A 14,953-nucleotide genomic window follows, 5' to 3' on the forward strand; every position below is an offset into this window, starting at 1 on the left:
TGACCAATTCACGCTATACTTTTAGCAAAACTTTTAGCAAAACCTTTAGGCCATACTTCGTTGGCTTTTTAGTATTGATAGGAATGGCATTTACTTTCATTATTTTCAATTTCCTCATCGAAAATTGTAGCAAAACGATTGCCGCCAGTTGCCATTTTGTTGCCGACTCAATATTCCCAGATTCAGAGGTGAATATAGTAGAATATTCACCTCCAATTAAGCAATGAGCGCGCGCGTTCTTGCCGGGAAGTACACAAGTTGGTATATGCTAGACAACCGTATACACGATCGCGAACCACATGGTGACCAGTTTCGAAACCCTATAGTAACCCAATTTATTATATAATTACCAATGAAATATCTATTTCGCTGCGCTCACTCGTGAGAGATCTTTTCAACACCAGAAGATAAATTGCGTATCTCCAAGCGCCCATGTAATATCCTCTATTTATTTGATTTACGCATACAGTTTTTCATTCGTATTTTTGTATCTGAGGTTTTGTATCTGTTTCAGCTGCATTTTAATGATGACTCTCCTTATTGGAATAGTAACTATTGTCATTCTTAGACTAAGGCACTAATTATAATGCATCATGTTGATGAGCAAGCCTAATTTTGGGCTTTATCTTGAAAAGTGAAACGACTATTTCTCCCTGTTAAGGTGAATTTGAAAATCATTGCTTGATAGTCGGACATCGGATCAGCCATAAAACAAGATTCAATTTACTTGGTCCGTTTCCTTTTTTCAAAACCACTAAATTAAGGAACTTGTCTGTTATTCTAAGATCTTCGTTGTGACACAACTGAATAATGCACAATAAGTTTCCATGCTAAGATCAAAGAGCATAAAAAATAGTTATTTTGTTTTTCGGTTGTGTTAGCTGTTTCGATTCCTCACATGGAAAGAGTAAAACTAGGTGCTCCGGGAAAAAAGCCAAAATCAAAATAAACATTTATTCTCTACAACCAAATATAGTTCGCAGCACAACTGCTTCGGTTCTACAATTATTTTGTGCTGCTGAAATACTGCTTCGTGACATTTGGTCACTTTGTATCGTACAGAACAGTTTGAACATGGACAGGATAATTTTTCAGGTTACACTGACGTTTTGTTGTTTGGCTTTTGGCCCGAAAGGAAAAATTAATGGTAAGGATAACTATACCATTGTACTTATTACAGGGATTTTGTGATAAAATAGCTATTAATGCTAATCATTTATGTCAATAATATTCATTTGTGTCTTTTTGATCATTATACACTTAAAACTGAAAAAAAATATGGTTCCGTGGGTTAAGTAAAATCACTTGTCATATGACCCGTATCTGCCCGGGCGCGCGCTCTTAAAAATGCTGCGCTCGGTCCGTACTGCATCACCTCGAGCCAAATATTTTCCCGTACGGCCATCCCACTCAGTCAATATATAAGTACATATTATCGCTTATTTATGATAAGGATTGGGTAGTATTATGTATTATTAAGCATGGTTAATTTTGATTATTACTACACACTAAAAACTGAAAAAAATTGTTTCGTTGGTTAAGTAAAATCATTTCACTTACTATTATTAAGTAATAATTATCATTAATCATTATTATCTTTGAACATTACACACTAAAAACTGAAATTAAATAAATTAAAATCATTTCACTTATCATTATTAAGCATTATTAATTAATACATTAATCAGATAAATACTTCGTGATTATATCTTTAGGTTGTGTAGAGAAGTCTCTTTCAGGAAGAAACAGTCGAAATATATCTGACAGCAGTTACACAGCCTCATCATCGTTTGATTATCGCTATGTACCTCATAACGCCAAGCTGTACGGTAAATATGGATGGGCACCAAGGTATAATAGTAATCCTGATGATTACCTACAGATTGACCTCGGTACTCCACGTGTTATTACTGCTGTGGCAACACAAGGAAATGGTGGTGATCTAGAGAGCGACGAAAACAAAGAAAAAAATGAGTGGGTGTCAAGTTACAAGATTAATTACTCAGATGACTCGTCAAACTGGATAAGTTATAAAGACGACGACGATATACAAAAGGTAATGACAAGCCACTGGAAGAGAACCCTGATTTTAGGGATATTGCTTATTATTCAAGTACATGTCATAATATTAAGCAATGATTGGATAATGATCATTCTCGCAGTCATAGCTCCGGAGATTTCAACAGTGATTACCTCACTAGCGAGACTTCAAATCGCATATGCTAACAATATCGAGGTTTTCAAAATTTAGATTCGGCTCTAAACGCCATAAAATTAGTGGTTGTACCAAAATTCCATTGTGTGAACGGGGCCTTGGGTAAGTATTATGCTATATCATAATTTCATTGTGTTGCAGATCAAGTATAAATGTTTTTCAAATCTAGCCCATAATTAAGCTATACGAATAATTTACTAAATATATATACGGAGAAAAATAACTATGTATACACGTGGATTTAAGACTAAACTAAATCGTGCACCATTTAAGGTGGAACCAAAATAATTCAGAGCGAATTTTGGACAATTTTGTTCTCGCTCCCTTCGCAAAACTATTGCGTCAATTTAATTGTATTTTTCATATAATGTACTTGGATTATCCTAGATTCTAACAGTGCCTATTTTATTTTAAGATGTTTTAAATGTTTAGCCTATTACGGCCGAAAATCAAACAGTGCTAGTTTTAGTTTTTGGCTTTTTTCTCCTCATCCCCAGGTACGATTGTTCTGACATTTTTAGAATCTTATCATCTAGTACTATTGCAGTCTGTGTATAAATTTGGATGGAAAGTCTTGGGCAGAAAAAAAGTTATGACGCTGCTTGAAAATTCGATCCAAAATTTGAAGCATATGAAACATCGCGCTTTAGAAACTTTACCATTGAATGGATTGCCTTGAAGTTTTCACATACCTATTTCCTAGTATTGCGGATGAGCCTTACGAAAAATCAGCATCAAATCTTAAAAACGCATCGAATAAATGATTGTTTACTAATTGTCGTTGTAAACCTCAAAAATGAGAGTTTTGCTAAAAATCACTTTTTCGCCAATTCCACAATGTTAACTTCGGGACAAGTGATTTTTCGTAAGGCTCATCCGCAATACTAGGAAATAGGTATGTGAAAACTTCAAGGCAATCCATTCAATGGTTAAGTTTCTAAAGCGCGATGTTTCATATGCTTCAAATTTTGGATCGAATTTTCAAGCAGCGTCATAACGTTTTTTTCTGCCCAAGATTTTCCATCCAAATTTATACACAGGCTGCAATAGTACTAGATGATAAGATTCTAAAAATGTCAGAAAAATCGTACCTGGGGATGAGGAGAAAAAAGCCAAAAACTAAAAATAGCACTGTTTGATTTTCGGCCGTAATATGCTAAACATTAAAAAAATCTTAAAATGAAATACACTGTTAGAATCTAGGATAATCCAAGTACATTATATGAAAAATACAATTAAATTGACGCAATAGTTTTGCGAAGGGAGCGAGAACAAAATTGTCCAAAATTCGCTCTGAATTAGTTTAGTTCCACCTTAAATACAGATTTCTTTATAACATAGCGCAACCTGAGTTTTAGCAAAGATTCAGGCCCAAGTGGAGGGTGGGGGGAGAAATGATGAGAGGAGCACATGACTCTACTCATGTTGCGAGTCCATATTCTGGACGTATTTCTGATTGGACAAAGAACAATAGGGTTTTACTCGAAGTCAAATTACAAATATGTCAATATACTATAATATACTATACGAGATATATATTTTGTATTTTTAAAATCAACAATCTAGTTCAATGGCTAATTTCATTCAACTATTCACTCAAATGAATCATAACGTTTCGAGACGAGGGATGAGTTTGAAAGAGCTTTGTGCACTGCTCTATGAGATACTTCTGAAACCTCTATCAAGGAGCAACAGTAAACTTGTACCGATTTCAAACTGTTCAGTGGTGGGCAGACTGCGGTAATTAGAACCCGAATAAATCGAATTAACTCCCGCTAACTGGAAGCGATTCTCGTTTCTTTTCAGGTTCGCTTTCTATATGAGTTGACCCTCGATAACTCGAACTTTGTTTCAAGACGAGTCAAAACATACGCTAGAATATCTTTAAATTAAAAGTGTTTAAAATTTTAAAGCAACAGTTAATTTGCAAAATACAAAACGTGTTTAGTTCATTCCTGTGAGAACACTTTTTTTGTACACGCCATGAAAGTGCACTATGAATCGGAGGAGGAAGAAAGTCCTTTCACCTTGTTTTTATCGACCTTTGCTGCTTAGTTCTGTGTATAAGCCAAATAAATACTGGAAATCTTGTTCGTTTTTAACCTTTCTCCGTTATAAATCTGATTAAAACTCAATATGTTTGAATAAAAGCTAAAACACGGTAATTTATTCTCATTTCCCGATACCTCGAACCGTTCGAGTTACCGGGATTCAACTGTAATTTACTGCTGTTTATGAACAACACTCCGGTACACTACTACGCTTTGGAATCACGCGCGTTCAATTCGAATGATGTACGCGATAAACTATGCACTATATAAATACTTATATATAGTGTCGTTCGCGGTTAATTACAGAATCCCGGTAACTCGAACCTCCAAGAAAAAAAAATGGTTCAAGTTATCTGCACTCATCTGCCATATCTCCCGTTGTAGTGACTATACTAAAGGCGTAAAAATCGTTTGTGCAGACTCTGCTAGCATACATTCGCTTCTCTGATGATGGTTCTAATGGTCATTACGATGATTTTTATTACTACTTGCGGTAAGTAATAACGATCCGGTTAGAAGTATTATTTAATGTATACATTTTTAGATCTTTGAAGGCAATACAGACAGTAATGGAGTAAAACATCACGATCTTCGTCAAAACCCAATAACAGCGAGGTACATCAGGTTTGTCCCGGTTACCTTTCATAATTACAAGACGATACGCGTTGACATGAACATTGGTGTTTTTTACCAAGGTATGTATGTTCCAGCTAGCTTGGTCCAGTATGTTTTGTGTTGGTTTTTCTATTTAATCCTGCATATAAAAATAAACGATTCGAAGAGTGCATTTTCCTTGACTTTTCGTAAAGGTGTTTTTATCTTTCTCTCCAGAAGCACCCGTGGTATCAGCAATCCCTCAACAAAGGTCAATCCAAATAAGCTGGACTTTCAAACAGTGCAATCCAGCAGACCCCATAACTGGATTTGTCATAAGCAATGGAATTAGAGATCCGATTTACGTAAGCAGCAGTGACAGGCAGTATCATATAACGGGTCTGAAGCCATACACAGAATACAACGTAAGGGTGTTAGCAAGAACACGACGTGTAAATGGATCATGGAGTGAGACAACAAAGATAAGAACAAAGGAAGATGGTAAAATATTGTCCACTACCCTGCTGGCATAGTCTCTTCTTAATGATCCTCCTTACCTCGTTCGTAATGTTTTCCATTTCAGATCACGTCGTTTCATGAATAATAATAATAATAACGGTTTATTAGCAATATCCAAACAATAAATTTGGCTCTTACAATGCTAAATATCTACAGTAATAGACAAATGTACACACTTATATAAAAAAACTAGCAAGCTTGAGTCATAGTAAAGTACAAAGAAAAGAAGAGGAAGAGGGCGAAGAACACACTGAACCGAAATTCACACACGCAAAAATTCTTCTTCCTCCTCCTCTTCCATTCTGAAAATATATTAATACAAGAAAACTTGTAATAATAAAACAACAACAAAACAAAAGCAAAAACAAAAACAAAAAATACTATGAATTTACAATAAATGAATAAGGGAATGTCCTTAAAAGACTATGAGCGTCTAGCTGTTATGTGCTTGAGCATAAAAGAATTGTTTACTAAGACTAAATTAATCATTTAAGTTGGTACAGTTTCTAATGTCTTTTGGAAGGGAATTAAATATCTTGGATGCACTATCCTGAAATGTACCTGATTCGATTAACTGTTTCCTTGTGTGAAATGGAACAACGTTTTTCAGTTTTCTAAGAACATTTTAAGTCACATAGCAACTAGAGATCGTTGAGTTGATATCATTGTTCCACTTAAAATGTTTATAAATCTCAGTACCAAGAAGACGAGTTGAAGTAGTCATTTCTAGCACTTGTCCATTGACAAACAGGCTGGCTTGGTAGTCATCTAGCTGATGAGCACGCGCAAGTTGTTGAGTGGACATTAGCACATATTTGGTTTTCTGTAGGTTTAAGGTAAGGTTGTTGTCGTGAGACCAAGAAGACAGCTGATCGAGAGCATGTTGTATGTAGTCTCTCCTCCCAGACATTTATGTCACCAGGGTTGGCATGTGCATAGAAAGTTTTATCTTCAGTAGTTTCATTCTATAGCGTATCATTTCTCAGTTGTTTAATGGTTGCGCTCGGTTGCACATGAGAAGACACATGAATGTGAATTTAAACAGATAATCTTATTCTAAAGAGAATGAAACGTGGTCTGAAACGGGAAAACTTTACGCCCGAGCAGAGGACTTTTTCCCTCAAGCGAAAGAAAGAATGGAGATTCTGTTAGATAATAGTCTACTAAAAGGCTGTAAACAAAATCAAGTGGCAAAAATAAAACAATTTTAGAAGTAATGTATTTCTTTCTTTAAGCTCCTTCTGCTCCAGTAAATGTCACTGGTGCTTTGATACCTGCACAAGGCTCCTTTGGACCACGTGCTGTTATCACGTGGGATAGACCACGAGAACCTAATGGCATCATCAGGAAGTACACCATCGTATACTACTACAACATGGATACATCCAATAGCAAGACAGTCACTATCAGTGGATCAGCTGATCTCACCTACACTATCAATGGAATAAAGAATGGAATACTATCATACAAGATAACTGCGACTACAGTCAAGGAAGGACCTTATGCAGCTGGGAAAGACATTGAGTATGGTAAAATACAACAGAAATAAATCACTTATGTTTGCTCTACAGCTATTATTCAATCGTGTAGCGCCCAATAAAGTAACAGTAGTTTAGCTAAGGGAAGAGGGAAGGGCGCGCCTGATATCAAATAGGATAGCTTATCGGTGAACGTGTCTTCATCATCTTCAATCAGCAGCTGTATCCAAGAAAGACATCTTCACGCAGTAGAAATCTAAACACCTAGGTAATCACGTAATAAGTTCACTCGACTTATAATTACCGATGTTTTGAAAAACAAATTTTATAAGGAAGTAGTTAACGCTGTTCGGTAATCAACAAATAACTATTTTAAACTACCTGACAGAGGTTACACAGCCCCATCATCAACTAGGCTACGATCAGTACGCTACGTTGTTTTTTTTAATGAAGGTTTTATGTTTATTGGTTGCATTAGGGTGTCCAGAGCAATCTCTTGTTGGAAAGGAGAGAAATCTGAAACTATCAGACAGCAGTTACACAGCCTCATCTTATTTTAAAAGCCCAGACATCCCAGATGATGTTCGATATGCACCTTACAATGCCAAGCTGAATGGCAAATATGGATGGACAGCAATAACTGCACTTAATCCTGATGACTACCTACAGATTGACCTCGGTACTTCACGTGTTATTACTGCTGTAGCAACACAAGGAAATGGTTACACTAATGAATGGGTGACAAAATACAAGCTGTATTTAGCAACAAATAACATAACACTATTGTATACTTACAAAGATGAATTTGGAAATTTAAAGGTAATTTCAAAAACAATACAGAAAACTAAAGAAATTTGTAAATGTTTGACATGGGTCTTAGAATTAAATATGAAAAAAAAAAAATAGTTGTTTTCGATCTTCGCCAAAATATTATTCTTAACAAAGGATTCTTGGCCGGGATGCTGGCCATTTATAAATTTACTGCATTAAAAACAAAGCAAATCTGTTTCTTGGATCACTTCTATTCATCCCAATTTCACAATCTTTTTAGTGATGGTTTTACTTTTCAGTTCTTCAAAGGAAACACCGACTCTAACAGTGTAGTACGTCATGATCTTACAAACCCTCAACTTGCAAGGTACATTCGATTCGTACCAGTGGAATATCATAATCACAAGATAATGAGAGTCAACGTTTACGTTACTAACCAAGGTAAGTATTTTGTCTCGGCATTCTAGTGTTTTAAACAGTGATCGGCTACCTCTATCCGTTTTCGTTGTTTTCCCTTTCCTCATTTTTGTAAAGCACTAAAATTGTACAGTAGTGGCTTAGGCGCACATCAGTATGTATGGACTTTTAGATCTTAGTCAAATTTCTGAGAGGTGTCGGTCGATGCGCATGCCATTAAAATACTTTCAAGCTAAAATTAAAATAATAAGCATAAAAACTAAAAACTCGTCATCGCTTATCACCACCGCAAAGACAGCAGTGGCGCAGCTCAACAGGATAGAACTGAAAGCATGTGAAGGCGTTTCTAGCAGCTGCTATACAGTCCATGTATGATGGCGGATCACAGCTCTAACCGATTTGAATTTGTCAGGCATATGTGTCCTATCTTCCTGTACGCATTTTTCTTTAATGTGTGTTGACTTCTTTAGACTGGAAATACTAACATTTTTAAATGGCTCAGCAAACAAACTGAACGATAATGACGGTGATGATTCTATGCCAACATATTTTGGCCATTTTACGACATTCTCTGGATGATAATCAAAGAACGTCGTAAAAAAAGGTTTTAAAGCAGCCATTTCTTTAGATATTAAATATTTGGAAGTTCAATTTCTTTTTAAACTGAAGAAACAATGAAAAAAGAACCAACTTTATTAAGATTGAGTTTCAAACTTGTTAATGTTTTCCCCCCAGAACCACCTCGTATGGAATTTATTCCCGACAAACGTTCATTAACATTGACATGGACCTACGAAAAATGCAGTCCTACTGACCATATCACTGGATACCTAGTGAAAGTGGGAAACACAACCCATAAAGTTATTGGTGATTACCAGAGTTATACTGTGACCGATTTAAAGCCATACACTGAATACAATGTCTCAATTAAGGCCATCAAGCAAGTAGGGTATGGAGTATGGAGCAACGTCACAACAATCAGAACTGCTATTCCAGGTGCATATTAACCCCGTATTACTTTCATAACAGCTTATTTCATGTGAATATAATAGAATACATTCCTGTTCTTTGGCAGGCAAAGAATCGAAATAGCCAAATATTTGCGCCAAAAATGTGAATGTTGGATACTGTGCATTGGTTGAAATTAAACGACCAATATTAATGGTCATAACCATTTCAAATTGGTTGAAACTACCAATGTTAATTGGTTATTTTTGACAAGTACAAATGTGAAAAACTATACCAAAATAAAATGGTTATAAGAACCGATTGTTAATGATATACTCATAAGTACCCATTTTCATTGGTTAATATAACCATTTCCGGCACAAAATTGGTTGAAACTACCAATGATAATTGGTTAGTTTTTGACCAGTGCAAATGTGAAAACTATACCAAAATAAAATGGTTGTAGTAACCAGTTGATGATGGTATACTAATAAATATCAATTAATTCTTATTGGTTAATTTAACCAATAATGAAATGGTTGATATTTTCATGGCAAGCCCAACAGGTCAAAAGAACCAAAAAAAAATTGGTTAAAACTTATTTTTTTCATAATCAAGATTTGTTAGATCAATGTTCAGTCTTAGTCAGCGGTCGGAGGTGATTCTGTAAAGAATACAATCGCTGGAAAATCCAGCGGCTTCACATGTTCTTTTTATATTCTCGTGAATTGTACTTTAGCAGCATGTTAGTATAGTCAAGAATATATAGTTAGTTAATTTCAAATAATAGCTAGTTATTGCAAATAGCATTTATTCCTGTCAATTTGTATTCTTTTTTATGTGGTGTTTCTTTTTCTTTTCTTTTCTTTTCTTTTCTTTTCTTTTCTTTTCTTTTCTTTTCTTTTCTTTTCTTTTCTTTTCTTTTCTTTTCTTTTCTTTTCTTTTCTTTTTTAATCAGAAAACATACGATACAGCTTGGTTTGACATTTTAGGTATTTAAAATTGAAATGGTTTCATAGTGCTTTGAGTTAGTTTTAAATAAAAGGTTCGTTATTGTAAATAATATTTATTCCTGTCAATCTGTATTATTAAAAAAAATTCAAGAAAAGTCTCAGCTTCAAGAAAAATGTCCTGTGAACTTGTGCTCTATGTTTCATCTATATCTAATAATTTTTCAATTGACGTGGGTGATGTTGGAACTATACTCTGACGTCACTACTCAAGTATTCAATTTACAACATCGCTATAGCAGTCAGAAACACTAAGTACACTGAGTGGTCCACCAAGTACAGAGCGATAAGTGACAACGATGGAGGACGGTGAGATACTAAAAGCTGAAAAAAAAAGTGCAATAAACATATTATGCGTACACCGAATCGAAACATGGCAACCAGTTTGAGTAACCATATTGTTTTGAACTGACTAACCTCGGGTTCGCGTGGAAAAATATATAACATACAATAAACATATGCATGTGTACACCGAATCGAAATATGGCGATCATTATTACTAGTGTTTTGAACTAACTAACATCAACTGACTTAAAGCGTTTTCAAATGAAAGAGAGGCTAGTTAGTTCAGAACAATAGTTATTCAAATTAGTCGCCATATTTCGATTCGGTATATTGCTGTGTTTGGGAATGAATAAAGTACTGTCATCCAAGCTTCATGGTTAGTTTGCGCACACATGAATTTTAGGACTTCATGTCCAGCAGGGCAAGATTGTTTTGGGGAGGGGGGCTACTTGCAGTATTGAAGTAATAACATGTTTACAAATTGTATTACTTATCTTTTGTCTAAAGCTCCTTCTGCTCCAGTAATGTCACTGGTACTATGATGCCTACACAAGGTTCCTTTGGGCCACGCGTTGTTATTACGTGGGATAGACCACGTGATCCAATAACAAGACAGCCACTATCAGTGGATCAGCTGATTTCAACTACAGTATCAATGTTAAGTAATATAAACAGTATGAGTGGCCGTGTGGTATCAGATATACGAACTCGAGGCGTAGCCGAGAGTTTGAATATCGGATACAACACGGACACGAATACTGTATATGACTTATCAAACGTCTCGGTTAGTTCCTTTGTGTTTCACAAAAATTTTGAAAATTAAAGTGAATCTGGCCAAGAAAATCCAACTTAAAGTTTATGCAAATGAACACAATTTTGTATCAGATTTACAACACTTTTCACGGTCGTGACTTCTGTTGTAATTTCGTCATGAATTATTAATGAGTTTGATAAAAATAATTGAATTTTATCATACAAAATAAGTGCAACTACAATCAAGGAAGGACCTTATGCAGATGGGAAAGACATTGAGTATGGTAAAATACAGAACGATATTAAAATACTTATTTTTTCTCTATTTTTCAGCTTTATTAGAAAATAAAAGATGTCCAAACAGCCAATCGGATTGAAAGACGTTGTAGCTAACGTTCTACCTAAGTTATTGATTGCACTGTTTTGAAATTATTCATCGATATTGTAAAATGAAACGGTTTTAACCCGCAAGCTTAAAATACTCGTCGAAAGAAACGAAAGCTAAACCATTATTAGAATCATTAACAAATTACCAACAAAGAAAGCTACAGGTCACGATGGTCTGAGCGCCCGAATACTAAAGAAAATAGCACCACCGCTTATAGCCCCACTAACAAAATTGATGAACCTTTCAATCGAGAGCAGTACTTTCCCAAACCAATGGAAAATAGCAATAGTCACACCGCTACATAAAGATCGTCCACGACATGATGTGAACAACTACAGGCCAATTGCAATTTTACCAATTCTCCCAAAGATTTTCGAAAAACATGTGACTAACTTTTTAACAAATTATTTAAAACGATGAAGACAAAAAAGTCTTTGACCTGGTAAACCATGATATCCTGTTACAAAAATTGGAACTATATGGACTCAGTGATGCAATCTTATCATGGTTTCAATCGTATTTATCAAACACAAAACAGTGTGTCAAAGATACTAAATACATACATCATCATTACCAATAGAACACGGCATTCCTCAGGGAACAATAGCTGGACCAATGCTCTATCTACTCTTCATTAATGATTTACCTCTTCACATCAGTATATAACTCAAATCTCGATATTTATGCAGACGACACAACACTGACATCTTGCGCATACGCGAAATGGAAAAATCCAAGAATGGACGGAGATGAATAAGATGATAATAAACGAATAGAAGACGAAAGCACTCGCTCCTCATTTCTGGAAAACGACTAGAAAAGCGTATATGAACCAATTAAACGTTGAAAAACACCTACATATTATTTTATACAACACATCAATCGATCAAAGAAGTAAAGTTACACAAAATACTTGGAATCGAAATCGATGATAATCTGGAGTTCAACTCTTATATAGAAGCACTAATGAAGAGAGTGTCTAAAAGAATAGGTCTCCTAATGCACCTTAATAAATGACTAACAAGATATATTACAATACAGTTATTAAAACAGTGTTTCTCTATGGAGCTAATGCATGGGCATCTACATCAAAAGAGGACTTCAACAGTATTTTCAAACTTCAGAAAAGGGCCGCGAGAATAATTACGGATGCTAAAAATCGGGCAAGCTCTGTTTTCCTGTTTAACACACTAAACCGGAATGCCTTCTACAAAGATGCGTACATAAACAGATGTACCCTAATGCACAGAAGAACACACAACAAGACACCAGGATACTTAAAAATCAAAGCTAATGCTAAACAGTGACATACACAGCAGAAATACTCGCTTCAGTAATCTAAGTCTGATTTGCCAGAGATATACGAAGGAAACAGAAGGTCGGTGGACGTACATTTGCTGTAAGATCGATTAAAGAATGGAACATTTTACAGGACATGAAACTTACAAAGAATAATAAGACGTTTAAAAACAAACTTTTTAATGGTATTTTAACTAAACAGAAAGTAGTGAAATTCTCGCTCGAATGTAAGCAATGAACATTTATTTATTATATAAGAAATGAACATCTATTATTATTTAACATTTATTTCATAAATCGTTGTGTACAGTTGTTTCTGTAGCTTGGACGGTATAGCTTGGGGAACGCATGAGCATGTACGTACAAGAAGAAAACACTCGGGCCAGGCATAATAACATATAGCACGGGGCAACATAACTTAGTTTAAAAAATGCATTTTTCCACGTCCAAGAGTAACTACTGATTCTAATGAAGAAATTCCAAGTAAGAAAGTAGGAAAGGTTATGCAAAAGAACATGCATGCACAACGAATGGAATCACTCAAAGATCAAAAGTGGCAAGGAAAGTTAATAAAGACCCGATGGATGGATACAGATCTTGTGGACTGCTTTAGCTGCTTATACAGATGGCAGTTAGTCCCCACAAAACCATCGCAGGATTATACGAACTATACCAACAACTAGTACCAACAAAGTTGTACAACCAGAACAAGACAGGAACAGACACCACAAGCGATGTGAAGTGCCGAATGTGTCATGAATGCCCAGAAAGTGTACCACATATAATTGCTGGATGTAATGCGTTTGTTCAAACTAAGTATGTGACAAGGAATAATGCAGCCCTCAAAATTTTATCTTTTGAGCTGCTTAATGACCTTGATCTGATCGAGTGCGTCCCAGAATTGGTATTCATCCACAACCCCTAAACCACAGAGTACCACAGCACCAAGGCAGGCACCTATTGGGATGTACCAGTGTTTGCGGAGAATACTGAAGTGAGAGCCAACCGAATAGATGCTCGAGTAGTTGACAACGAGACGAAGACAGTAAAGATCTGAAAGAGATGAGTTGTCCTTGGATAGAGAACAGGAAGCAGAAAGACAAGGAAAAGACCACCAAGTACGCACCCTTAAGATTGAAACTCAAGGGTTATACCATCAAGCAATATAACATTATTATAGATGTACCAGGAGGATACTTATCAGAAACCAGAGAAAATGGGAAACTACTCCTTGGCAAGACAAAAGCTGACAAGACTTTATATAACATAAAAAAGTCATTGAACATTACAAGGACCTTTTAAAAAGTTCTTTCATAGAATAGTTCATCTCAACCGAACACTATTTATTAACTGTATTAATGAATAATGAATAATGAATAATGAATAATGAATTTTAGTTTATAATTTCTCGTTTTAATTAACATAGTAATTTAGAGATATCACATAATATTTGAAGTCTTACAAATACTTAATATGGACAATAGTGTAAATATATCTAGTATAGGTTTTGTTTAGTCGGTCACAGCTAGCCTGCTCGACTGAATGTAATTATGTCTAGGCATCCTTTTAAAAGTATACAACTGCCATAATAAAAAACTTTATTTATATATTATCTATATCAATAATTGTTCTAGGCGCTTTACAATACTAAAAAAATGTAATAAGTTAAAATATATAATAAAACTAGTAGAAAAAAGCAAAATAATAAAATAACTATAAAATATATGTATGATCAAAAAATATATAAGAATATATGTATGAACAAATTTTCTGGAAAACTACATAAAAAAAGGCTTGCCTAAATAGGTATGTCTTCACATGCTTTTTAAATTCATTTAATAACGTGGCAGTGAGTAAAGCTATAGGGACACTACTCCATAATCTAGGTCCTCCTATACTAAACCTACGATTACCATATGTAACCAATTTGGATCTAAGAAAAGCAATAGCTCTCGGAGAAAAGAAATAGCTCAAGGAGAAAAGAAATGGCCTAATGAGAGACCGGGAAAGGATTATCGCAAAGCATCTTAGGCTATAAAATGGCGGCCTTTTTCACCCCAGGCATACCACCCTAAGTATTAGTTATTTATGGGGTTAAGGGTTCCCTGTGAAAAGTGCCCCAATTAGTGCGAAAGCGCTAGAACGACTAAATAAATAAATTTATTTATTTATTTTTGTTCAAGGTCAAAGTGACGGGATCCGGGCTTTTCTTTTCATTTCACAAA

General features: G+C 35.1%; 1 protein-coding gene across 2 annotated transcripts; it reads left to right on the plus strand.

Moving 5' to 3' along the window:
• Positions 1 to 22: 22 nt before the first annotated feature.
• Positions 23 to 12,286, plus strand: LOC116286852 (uncharacterized). 2 transcript variants are annotated; one of them, XM_089036232.1, is made up of 9 exons: positions 23 to 1,147; positions 1,716 to 2,056; positions 4,811 to 4,961; positions 5,098 to 5,361; positions 6,615 to 6,908; positions 7,336 to 7,676; positions 7,928 to 8,069; positions 8,781 to 9,041; positions 10,796 to 12,286. In XM_089036232.1, exons 1-9 carry the CDS (start codon positions 1,075 to 1,077, stop codon positions 10,828 to 10,830), a joined length of 1,902 nt encoding a protein of 633 aa, XP_088892358.1. In that variant the 5' UTR covers positions 23 to 1,074; the 3' UTR covers positions 10,831 to 12,286. The 2 variants fall into 2 exon arrangements, with proteins under 2 accessions (XP_088892358.1, XP_088892359.1); XM_089036233.1 differs by lacking the exon at positions 10,796 to 12,286 and adding an exon at positions 9,952 to 10,044.
• The last annotated feature ends 2,667 nt before the right edge of the window (positions 12,287 to 14,953 follow it).

Source organism: Actinia tenebrosa, unplaced genomic scaffold (genome assembly GCF_029948245.1).
Source record: "Actinia tenebrosa isolate PJP-AT-01 unplaced genomic scaffold, QUT_ActTen_1.0 PGA_scaffold4__44_contigs__length_22323623, whole genome shotgun sequence".
In the NCBI taxonomy this organism is placed as follows: Eukaryota; Metazoa; Cnidaria; class Anthozoa; order Actiniaria; family Actiniidae; genus Actinia; species Actinia tenebrosa.